Source organism: Embiotoca jacksoni, unplaced genomic scaffold (assembly GCF_022577435.1).
Source record: "Embiotoca jacksoni isolate LCO1_2020_lvr unplaced genomic scaffold, fEmbJac1.0.p SCAF_17, whole genome shotgun sequence".
Lineage (NCBI taxonomy): Eukaryota > Metazoa > Chordata > Actinopteri > Embiotocidae > Embiotoca > Embiotoca jacksoni.
Window position 1 is genome coordinate 12,604,564 of NW_027185307.1, and position 12,337 is coordinate 12,616,900.

Sequence of the window (12,337 nt, forward strand, 5' to 3'; positions counted from 1 at the left end):
GGGAAGTTTATTGTGACAAATTTTGGATAACAAAGTGAGTGACTTAAGTGGACTCCAACATTGGCTTCAAATAACAGCACAAAACAGAGCAACACTTCAACTTCCATATTGGTGACAGACTTGAAGAAGTAAACAGTCAAAGAGCAGTAGAGGCTGATTTCATTAGTTCTGTGAGAAGAAGCAGATCGCGGAAAACAAAATCCAGATTGTTGATTATGTTTTAAATTACAGTTACCATAAAAAGGAGCCACACAAATCTCCCCGGGTGAGTCTACAGAGTAGTCCTCACAGAAAGGGTTTGATATGGAGCTTTTCCATAATTACACAGTGTAGTGGTAGTTTAGCTTGAAGTACAGTGTGAGCTATTTATTCAGATTTCTTCCTCTTCATATTAAAGTTGAAGAAATGTATGTAAGCCTTAGGGTCTACTTCTTACCCAAGTATCACAGGTCTCATTGAGACTACTAAAATGTGTGCGCGCGCGCACACACACACACACACACACACACACACACACACACACACACAGTCAACAAAGACTGTGATCCAGTCATTCTATCAAACACACACACACACACACACACACACACACACACACACACACACACACACACACACACACACACACACACACACACACACACACACACACACACACACACACACACACAACTGGTTATCCACATATAGCACATTCTCACCACATCTCACAACATTTCAAGTAACGAATGATACTGACTCTATATGCCTTCAAAGCATACCTCCTATCCAACATAGATTTATTTGTGCTGTATGTCAGGATAAATCCCAGTCTGTTCAGTTGTAAATTAAGACCTGGGTCAGTCTGCTGACCATTAAAGGTGGTCCGGATCTCCCAGTAAGTACAGTGATGTCTGCCGCTATTCCTGGGTGGCCCTTACAGTTGCTTTGAATGGGCCTGGTGTATAAAGCCGGCACAGTACACAAGCTTTAAGGAGATACTGCGGGTTTCATACTCCCCAGAGATGGTATTAATGATATGAAACTTGATCTCTCTGATTCTTAACATGACATATGTAACTGATATTGCACAGATTTAACTAAATGAATATATATGTGCTGCATAAAAGTAAAAATCACATTCATCTTAATGAAGTCATATGTCTGAAATAGGATACTACACAGAGAAAATGTATCAGTAATTGTGCCACCATTTCATCTAAATAAACTCTGACATACTGAAACATTTGCTGATTCAAAAAGGGGAGAAAAAGCATCAGTGCTGCCTTTGTGTGACATTTGTGGCAGTAATTGAAGTCTTCATCTCCCAAAGTGTCTTGCCATATTGCAGAACTCCTCATGCCTTGATATTTGGCTGACATAAGAGATGAAAAACTGGAGGAGACATATGAACTCAGGGAAAATATTGGTAGAATAAACGAAGTTAACATGCTGGTGATCAATGGAACAAGAACAGATGGCCATCATGCTCCCAAATGCTTTCCAACAATGTGAAAATGGAATATGAAATATGAAAATTGTAACCTGCAATGCAAGACGTTTCCCTTTTCTGACAGGAAAATATTGTTTATAGTGTTATAAAGATTATATCAGGGCACCAAAGTGACTCAATTATGCCATGTCCTGAAATTCTTCCACAGATCTTTGAAAACCACATCCCTTTCCAACGAGAACACAAAGTGCAAAAATTCATGGGACATTAATCAACATACCATGTTTTACAGGATGGGGTTTTAAGTGATTAGTCCTCTCACACATCCCTTTACAGGAATCAGCCTCAGTGAAATGAGACTGGAGATCTGAGCAGTTTGTTCACCACATCCCGAGGGGCAGTCTTGAGAGCTGGCATGGCTGGGTATAGTTTACCACAAAACTCAGTAGGGTTTGAATGGAGGGATCAGACTGTGTTAGGCTGGAGGCTGTGTCCATGGTGTGTGTGTGTGTCTCTCCAGATCTGACGTCGCCTGTGTAACACCCAGACAACCACAGTTTAACCAACACGCGCCCAGGCAAACACACACGAGCAGCGCAGTCATCGTCAGAGCACATTCTCAGTGAACCACTCGGCTCAAAAAAAAAGTTAGATGGCCTACGTAATCTGGGATATCTTAAACCTGTACTTTATTATGACAATGCTGATCATTTCAAAAAATAGTTTAGTGTGTTGATGGAAGAGAATTCAAATGTTGAGTTCAACTCCTTTTTTAGTTTTAGCAAGTTGAGGTTCAGATGGCTCTCAGTACGACAGGGTCAGTGAACAGAACAACAGAACAAGTTGACCAAATCTTTTTAATGAATATAATGGCATTCCACCTAAGCCCACCATAAACTTGCTTATTTGCTATCTGGAAAACACTAACTCTTTTAACAGTGCATGTCAATAAACACTTTCTTAACATGAATGTGCTGCCCTCACGATGTGAATATGCGCTAGGCCTAAAAAAAAGAGTCTATCAACCACAAAATGCATCTGTTTTCTCCATGTCGAAGTTCAATAGCATGCTATAGAGCAAACAAAAATAAATGGTATATTTCATACTCTGAAGTAATATTCCCATATTTTATCATACAGTTACAGTACAATGTCTATGAAATATCTGTGAAAAAAGTATACAATATTGTTTTCTCATTCATATGAATTATAAAAATAATTGTCTGTATACACATATTCAAAATGTCCAGCAGTTTGCATAATAGTTTGATTGGATCAGTGTCTCTGGTCTTCATCACTATAGGCCTGTAAAAAATGAGAGGAAAAAACATCAGTCTCATAGAAACCAAAATCAGACACATTTAACCTCTAATAAGAATAATAACACAGGCAATTACTATGAAACAGCCATTTGAATATTTGAACATGTCATAGACAAACATGAGGTGGAAAATAAGGCTTAGTGCTGCCCAGTGGAGGTTCCAGTGACCATATTTCACAATATGGGAGAGCTTTGGGAGAGCAGTGAGCTTTGAGTTTGGTTGCCGTGGCAATGCTCTAGCCTCTCTGATAGCCAAGCGGCAGCAGCCTGCTCTCAGATCTCCCTCCAGACTGGCACACTGACACTGGGAACTGTGGGCACCTCCGGAGCCACAAGAAGGAGAACCGCAGACAACCTCAGACTAGACAGACTTTCTCCTTCTCCCAAATGTTGACGCTGTGAGTTGACGCTGTCTGCTGCATGTAAACTCAGAACCCCAGTGACTTAATGGAACTGGGAAAATAGTGTTCCCGTCTCCACACACAAGCAGCCTCCGCCAATCACATTTCAGAGCCACTGTGCCCTCCATTTAGCCTGTGACGGTAATTGAATGGACCATAAATGAAGGTGGAGGCTTCTACAGTAAAGTCACCCATTGGCAGTTATTTGGGTAACATATTGTGGCTCTACAAATGAGGTCATTGACAGACATTGAGGCTCTCTCAATTGCTTACAATAGCAGAAAACTTAGCATGGTTGGGTTTTGGTGGCTGAGATGATCCAAAACATTATGAGGTGAGTCAGTCCCTCTCGTTTTTAGGCTGTGAAGCCTTTAACTGTTCAGATACTCACCTGAAAACACAGATCTCTTATTGGCATCTCGTGAACCACCTAGGGAAAAAAATAATACAGAAAATGTGTCACGTATGACAGAATGATGACACTTAAGGAATAGTTCCAAAATTGTTTGGAAAACACTTGTTTTCTTTCTTCCTAAGATTGATCTGAAATGAAGAGGAATACTCTAATAGTGTGCCTTTATGTTAAATATGGAGCTACGGGCAGAAGTTGGTTTGCTTTGCTTGGTATAAGGACTGGAAAAAGGGGAAAACAGGTTGCCTGCCAGCACATTCTGTGCTTCAGCTTTTGTATGGAAACAACAAACATCATATCACATGTTAGGCCAGACATATACTTGCTTTTGAACCACACATTTGCATTGAGAACATTATTGCTCACATACTTGCCTAACTGCGTGTGACTGGAGTACTCCACTAACAGGCACACGAGAGAAATCATTAGACATCCGGATTTGCCAGAAACAATACAGAGGCCGACAACTGAGGTGGGGTCAATATTTTGCTAATTCTGAGAAACACGCCATCAGCATCGTCCCCACTCCGTTTCTCAAGCATTTCCTGCTGTAGCGGTCCAAAACTTGGATCCATTTAGTTTTGCAGGTCCCTGACCCTGTTACATCACCATACTACCCCTACACTGCCCTTACAGGTCATGTGTATATTGCTACTGGCAAAAGCGTTGCATCAATTTCTGAGGACATGCAAAAATAACACTTCAAACAGACGCAGAATACAAGAGGCAGCTATCATGTGCATGCAACGTCTAGTTTAAAGCAAGTATATCTTCAGACTTAGTGAGCTTGAGAGATGCTGCTAGGCAGATATTGTTATCTAAATAACAAGCTTCTTATTTTACAGGTACGGGAGCGGTATGAATCTCCTCCTGCAACTCTCAGCAACAAAGAAAATACGTGTAATCTGATTCTTTACTAAGGCAGCTGATGCAGCATGCTCAAATAGTCAACATGTCCACATGTGCAACATCAAATATGTTTCTGCAATTAGTTATTCTGAATATTGGTAGACAAACAAAACAAACCATCTTTGAACATTAGAAAGACTGAATCCTGTAAGCAATCTTAGCAGGTGTAAAATATAACATACTGATTGTAATGATGATTTAATTTCCACTGTATACATCATGCATGTTGAATTCATGAATGCGCTGAAGGACTGCCTCAGTCATAAAGGACAAAGAGTTTAGACGTGAGAAGTGAGAAACAGGATTGACTTTCATCTCCATTGTGGTTTGTGTGGTTGACTCATTGTGGACGTTTATAGAATAACAGGAAATAGCTATGGATTTTTTCTCAATTATTTAGCTCTCAGTTCAGACACATCTGCTGTGATACTGGGAAGAGGGCCTCATGCACTAATGATGGAAACCCAAGTGTAAACCCACTGTGATGCACCCACTGGTTTGTGAACTGCTATTTTAAAGCATTTTGGCTGTCACCACCTTGTTTTTTTGAAGTCAGATAAGATCCTATTTGAACGAACTGGGTAGGAGTGAGGGGTGGATCTGACTGAGGACCTGAGGACACTATACTCGCTCACCTTCACCGGCAACCAGACTGCATCCCAGGCATGTCAATCAAACGAGGCTCCCAAACATACCTTTTTTAAAGGCCACATATCTAATTCATGATTAAATTATTTTCAGAAGGACCACCAGAACACTGAGCAGGAGGAATACATTTAGCAAATGACACCATAATGACTTGTGGAAAAAATGTATTGACTTTGTATTTCTTGACGGAAGTCGATGCTTTTTGAATGGGTGTCTATTGGTGACAGAGGTGTTTTGGAGCCTCCCCTAGTGGCCTAGGGTGATATTGCAGTTTAAGACATTTCTGCGTTGGCTTCACTTTTCAGATCGGGAAACCACGTTCATTTGTATGAACAGGTCTATGTGTGAACCTGATATTTATGGACATAAATGAGCATAGAAGTACATGGAAATACATTTATTTATCTTGCCAGAAGAAATTGAGCAATTTCGTTTAAATCAAATTTGTTTTGTTTTGATATTAAGAGTAATTTTGACAAAAACTTAGGTAAATAGAAGTTTTCCATGACTGTTCCTTTTTTTGAGGATTACCATTATTTAACTCTTTTTGGCGCAAACTGAGCGTTCAGCTGCCAGTGTGCTTTTCAAGTGTATTATTTAATAGATCAAAAAATTACCTCAGAAAACACACAAATCTGATTTAGAGGGCAAAAGTGCTCACTGAAAACAATTTTAATGTCTTAGCCTGACTAATGCAATCACTCACATGCACGCACACACGGACATACAAACCAGATTTCAGAGAACGGCCCTGTGGGCCCTCTCTCACGCCAGAAAGTGCTTTGTCACGTCTTGTGGCTATTGGGTCTCTTTTTCTTTGTCAGTCTCCCTCTCCTGTGTCTGAACCACGTCTAATTCAATATGTGGTTCATATCCTTTTTCAACATGCCATTACCATTGCCAAGGCTTAGAGCCCCCCAGGGGCTATTAGGAAAATGTATCCATTTATTGTGCAAAGATACACATTTGGCAAAACAACGACCCTCCAGAGGAACTTGTCAGAGGGGTTATATTTCCATGTGACAACCATTCGCCTGCTTGATCTTTTGTTTGACTGGAATTCTTGTTTCATAACGTCAGTGAAAGCTGTCTCTTTGAGTCCCACATACACTTCATTTTCAGATTGAGTAGCTGATGCTGACTCTTTGTTTACTGAGAAAACAGTGCTAAGTTAATTTGAGAAGATTTCTGAGTTCATGGCTTACAAAGTATGATTTTTGGACTCATTCATAAACTCACTTAAGTTTGTATTTTTACTTCAGTGGTGGCGGGATGTAAATGTGGCAGTGCTGGTCTATGGGATAGGTGGTTGGTCTCTGTCGGTTCATCCAGCACACTGGACCACAGCAAGAAGTTTTAACAACTATAAGTCAAATTATCATAAAATTTGGCTTTTAAATTTGATGAGGTCATAATTTCCCCATGAAGACCATGTTGGTCCATAAAGTATCTCAAAAACCAAGCAATGGATTCCACAGGGTTTTGTGCGGATTTTCATGGTCGTCAAAGACTTACACGAAACGTTCTGACTGATATGTGTACCAGGCACATTTCAGTTTCCCCAGAGGATGAACCATTCCCATTTTAGACACTCCATGAGCTTTCAGTTAGTGGTCAACAATAAACTTTGTAAACAACATCTCGTGATTTAGTAATAGTGACATTGAATTAATTGTCATTAAATTTGCAGAGAATATTCATACTTCCCAAGAGATAAACCCGTTGGGGTTTTATTGACCCTACAGAACAGGTGTTATATTTTCCAAAAGGGGTAAGGCTCTAAGAATAGAAAAGTTTTCACAGTGCTGTTTGATCCACCCAACATACAGTATTTTTTATACCCACACAGCAGAAATATCTAATGTTTACATCAGTTATTTTTCATTTAAGGCAGCTACAGCAATAAATTCTTACCAACGTCTCGGAGGATCGGAAAAGTTCAGCCACACATTAAGCAGTGTGAAGACAGCATAAATTTGACAGTTTCTTAGTGGATCACGGTGGATTTAGAACTATTAAGTTGCACTCTGGCAAGTCTCTGACTATCAGGCCATACTGCCACATACATTCATTTGATTTATGGACCAGAACAGTCAAGGAGGTCTGATTTAATTCTGTCATGTTCAAAGCCAAAGGAATATTCTGTACTATATCCCAGCCAGACCATTACTATGACTGGATTTACGACTTTCAAACAAGAATCGTTCACGTCTATCGACTGGATCTTGATAGAGATATATCTCTTACATGATGCCAGGGAAGAAAATTTTACACGACATAACGCCCCCCCTTTCAGAACTCCTCAAGGATTTCACTCAACAGTGAAATATGGAAATGATGTCAGCTCTTGTGCTTCATCTCAGAATTTTACAAGGAATACTTTTCTATTGCCACTTTAATGCTGCAGTAATTCACTGTGGTAGCGTGACATTACAGTAATAAAAAAAAAAAAAAATAGCTGTGAGACGGTAAAAACATTGGAGTGGCAGATTTGTGAAGTGAGGTTTTCCCAGCTACTGAACTAAACTGTGAATGTTTGCTCTCCTGTTAGGGGAACCTGAATCAGATGATAAACAATCTGATGCAGAGTTTAGAAAATAAACAAAAGACAGAAGGAAGGAAGAGCTATAGGTAGGCCACTCACTCTTATCCTGTTCAGGAGGCTCCAGGATGTCGCTGTCTGTGTCACTGGGAATATGCCAAGGCTGTCTGATGGCCTGTAACTGCTGGTAAAACTCATCCTACAAATGGAAAAATAGAAATGGAAGATAATTCATAATCTGTGTAGAGAATCGACAGAAAATAGTAGAGATGGAAAAGTCTTAACCAGCCTGTTTTTCACTCTACATGTAAATATTATATTCAAGGTCTTGAAGTGAATAAATGTACAAAAAACATGTACAGAAATATGTCTTCAGCATTTTAAATATCAAACCTAAATCAATTTACCAAATGTCGTTACATTGAAATAGATACATGTTCTTTTCATCCTATTTAATTACATGGAAAGTCGTAATGACACTGTAAAAGGAGTAAAGGGTCAAAAAACTGAAATACATAAAACTTTTAACCCCAAGAGGGGTCACAACCTGACACATACACACTAAGATGTTCATTAGTGCTACAAAATCTGTGTTGTGTCATACTGAGAGTCCTCTACGCAAAACCTTTATGAATAAATGACCCCAATGTCCCTACAAAAAGCTTGTCGTCATGTTTTGGGGCTAAAATACTGGAGTTTCCACTTTGAGTGACTACACAAATAAAGAAGGACAAGAAAACCAGTTCTTTCTTTTTTTTAGTCATCCAGTCTTTTAAGAGGTGAATGATTCCCTCTCTCTGTGAACCAGGCCTCACTTTTATGCTTCACTCTTTCTACATGCGACCAGGTGGCCTCAATAAAAGTGGACTGGGTGCACTAGTGTTTTGGATAATGTCACTAGGTGTCAACTGGCGAAACTGTCAAAGAGCATACAAAGGGACTGTAAAATTCCTGCCCACCGTTAATAAAGCTTTGAAAAAAAGTCTCATATTTAATAGCGCTGCTGTGAAGTAGATCATGAAAGAGAATATAAGAAAGAAATCCCACTAAAAGTGGCCCTTTTATGCCAGACTCATTTTTCCACAGTGAAATGACATCCTACTGTACAGACCTCCACGACTCTCCGCTAAACCCCACACGAAGTGTGTGTGTGTGTGTGTGTGTGTGTGTGTGTGTGTGTGTGTGTGTGTGTGTGTGTGTGTGTGTGTGTGCGTGTGTGTGCAAGAGAGGATATAGACATGTGTGGTAGTGTGTGTTCTGGTGCTCTCACTCACAATCTTACTGTTTAAAGGCTCTCATGTTTAGCTTTACTTTTTGGACACTCTACACAAAAGTTAACTCTCACCAGACTAAAACATTATAATAAGCATTTGAAGCTATTTGAAATCCATGACCCAAAGTTTATGACAGTTTTATCCCATGTTTTACACAATGTGGGTCAACTTGATCTCTTTCACTGGTAGATAAATCACGTATGTAAAATACAGTGTTGGATCACGGCCATGGAAGATACTGTTTCCATTTAAAAAAGTTTGATTTTGCTTATTTACTTTCTTGCCAAGTGTTGGATGAGAAGATTTCTTCCATTCTCCTAATTGTCCATTGCATACGGAGCTGCAGCCAGGAGACGGTTAGCTTGGCTTCACATAAGGACTGGTAGCAGAGGTAAATAGCTACACTGGCTCTTTCTACAAGCTAAAAAAAATATACAAAAATGTAAGTCAGTCTTACGTACAACTTCTTTTTTTTTGTGTGGCCCGGTAACTTTCAGGAGTCTTTTGGATGACTGACTACAGGAAGTCACTGCGCACATGATTCAGCCTATACCACTGTCTCATCTGAAATTCTAACAATTTTACAGACTTTTTTTGTCCAGATTTAAAAAACAAGATAATGCATAATGTGTAAATTTGTGGAATTTAGAGCCCCAGGAAGGCAGATTTTTTTTTACCTTTGGACAGAGCCAAAATAGCTTTTTCTCTTTGTTTTATCCTAACTGGCTGTAGTTTCATACTTAACTGACAGATATGAGAGTGGTATTTAATGTTTCATCTAAATCTCTGCCACAAAGGGAATAACAATTTTTCCCAGGATACATTTTTTTTTTAAAGTAAGTCTTGAAACTGACCTTGTCACTCACCACATCAACCAAATGTTAAAAAGTGGTGACTTTTAGTTTTTCTCTTTTGATTGCTTTGGTGTGGTGATAAGGTCTTTGAAGCTCTCTTTGTTGGAAATAACTGAGTTTATAAAGGCGACGCTGCCACAATCCAACACCATCCCCTCCTCATTGATCATTTTCCTATATTAAGACAAACTAACACGTATTGATGATTTTATGACTTCTCAACAAAGAGCCCAAAAAGTGTGTGTTTCAGTTTGGGGTCTTACCTCAGACAGATAAGCCCGTAGGCTGGCACCGAGGCTGTCTGTAGTGCTTAGTCCTGGAGGGGTGAGCAGCGGGCGGGTATGTGTCGGCTGACTCGTAGGTGTCACTGGGCGGCTCCGCGACCTCCTGAACGTCACCTCTTTATGAGATCCAGGGTTAAAGGTGGAGCGTGTCAGCAAACTATTTGGGGTCAGGGGCCTGCTGGGTGTTCTAGGGGTTTGAGTCCTGCTCCCGGGATTGCTGGGAGATTGAGTCCGACTCATGACCAGGGTGGTGGGCTTGGGGCTCAGCAAAGGGAGGCCCACACTCGAAGATTTGCCCAAGAGGCTGCTAACTGGAGACTGTGGCCTGGAGATGAGGCTGGGCAGAGGAAGTGTGTCAGGCAGTGTTCTGTGGCGCAGAGGGGTGTGGAGTAGACTGTGCGGATTATTGGTGCTCCGAGTGGTCATCTTTCCTACTTCTGCCAGCTTTGCCAGGTCCTTCTCAACCTCTGGAGAAAAAAAAGGAGATAATCTGAGTCAACATCCAAATGCCAGACTTTAAACTTCAGGACTGAGTTGGTATAGTTTACTCAATAATATCAGAAAACTGAAATTTTACATGTACATGGCAATGCCTTTAACACGTTATACGAATCCCAGATAACTCTGGTATATGGACTTTCAAGAGTCCAGTATAAAGTCAGGCCTACTTTTTGATTATTATTCAGAGGCCATGCTATGTGCGTCCTACTAAACTGATGATTCACAAACTTAACTGAGCATTAAAGTGGGCGAGACTGCTTGTTTTAATCCTACTTCTGGGCAATGATGACAATATTTATAGACCTTGTAAACTGTGGTGAATCCAGTTTCCTCTGTCAGAAAAAGCCCCAAGTTGATATACAGTAAGTACAGCATGGTCATAATTTTTCCCTGTTCCTGACAAAAACACATTTGTTTGCCTCTCTGGTAGTCTCAAAAACATTTCTGTTTGTAAAAGAAGTGACGCTGCCAACTGTTCGGATCAACATCTGGGTCATTTTTTCCGTGTTTTATGCTTTTGTTCAAAACCTTTGGCAATCGGTATTCAACAAATCAGCCTGGGAGTTATCATTTGAAAGGCATAATTTCAAGAATGACTCATCACGAATGAGTTTTTCTGGAAAACTGTATATGTGTGACGTGACTTAAATAACAAGAGGAAGCATGAGAAGTATTTCACAAACCCTGACTTCCTTGTTTTCTCTGCTCCTCGACAAACAACATTTTTCCATGCAAAAAATATGAAACATATGCTTCTCACAGACAAATATCCATTTAGTATGCAAAACAGACCATGTTTGTATTAAATTCAGCTCTGAGAATTTCACTTTGAAGGATTCAGTTTGTTTAAAATGTATTCTAGACTGTTTTGTACTGTATACATCCCTTTAGGGATCAAATACATCAAATTTTCTGACATGGGTAATTAGATTGCTGTTTTTCTGCTTAAACAGCTCTGATTATATAGAAGTCAACTTTTACTGAGATACAATGCAGAGCACATGCTGGTTAGTGTCTTTCCCACGTGCTCGGTAACCTGCATGTGTAGTGCATGACATTGTGCCTGTGTTGCTTTAACGCTAACACATTCGACACGTGATATTTCCAAAATTAAAGGTAAAAGTTTCTTGCTTTTTTGACAAAAAGCTGTAAGATAATGAACTCTGTCAGCTGTTTGGGGCATATCATGACATCAGCTTTTGGCGGTTGCTTGACTGCTGTGTGCAACTTTGCATAGAAGCATTGTTATTAGGTTGCTAACCTGCACAAAGAGGTAGATCGTGACAGTAAGACCAAAAACTAAATCAGCAAATACCTCTGGATGGCAGTGAAATAAATTCTATAGAACAAATCATGGAAAGTGAAGTTCCTCGTGGGAGGATTTCCCATGTAAAACTTCTTAACCACCCACACCTCGTCCACCCTGACTGGTGTTATTATTATATCGTGCAATACACAGGATATGTTCATGAGAAATCCGTTCCCGTAAAGTTGATATTTTCATCTCAAGTTATTTACCAGTGTAATGATAAACACCACATGCTTTTGTTGGGAAAATCTATCCCTTCCGTAAATGCTTGTTCCACTCATGATTTTATTGTAAACCAGTTGCTTCCCCCGACTTCCTGGGTTTAAAGGGTATCACAAGCGGCTTGTATTTTGAAATCCTGTGCAGCCGACTGTTAAAAACAGAAATACTAGAAGCTATTGCACGGATACTGATATATAATGGCAGCTCCAAGAGATAAAAGACATAGCA

General features: G+C 39.9%; 1 protein-coding gene across 2 annotated transcripts in view; it reads right to left on the reverse strand.

The window, feature by feature from the left end:
- Window positions 1–2,271: 2,271 nt before the first annotated feature.
- cunh8orf34 (chromosome unknown C8orf34 homolog) overlaps window positions 2,272–12,337 on the reverse strand; it is a 58,366-nt gene continuing 48,300 nt past the window's right edge. For both annotated transcript variants that reach the window (XM_069151184.1, XM_069151181.1), the window contains exons 12-15: window positions 10,057–10,544; window positions 7,768–7,864; window positions 3,546–3,584; window positions 2,272–2,737 (exon numbers count right to left, since the gene is read on the reverse strand). In XM_069151184.1, coding sequence (XP_069007285.1) covers window positions 2,730–2,737; window positions 3,546–3,584; window positions 7,768–7,864; window positions 10,057–10,544 — 632 coding nt within the window. In that variant the 3' untranslated portion in view covers window positions 2,272–2,729. The remainder of the gene's footprint in view (window positions 2,738–3,545; window positions 3,585–7,767; window positions 7,865–10,056; window positions 10,545–12,337) is intronic.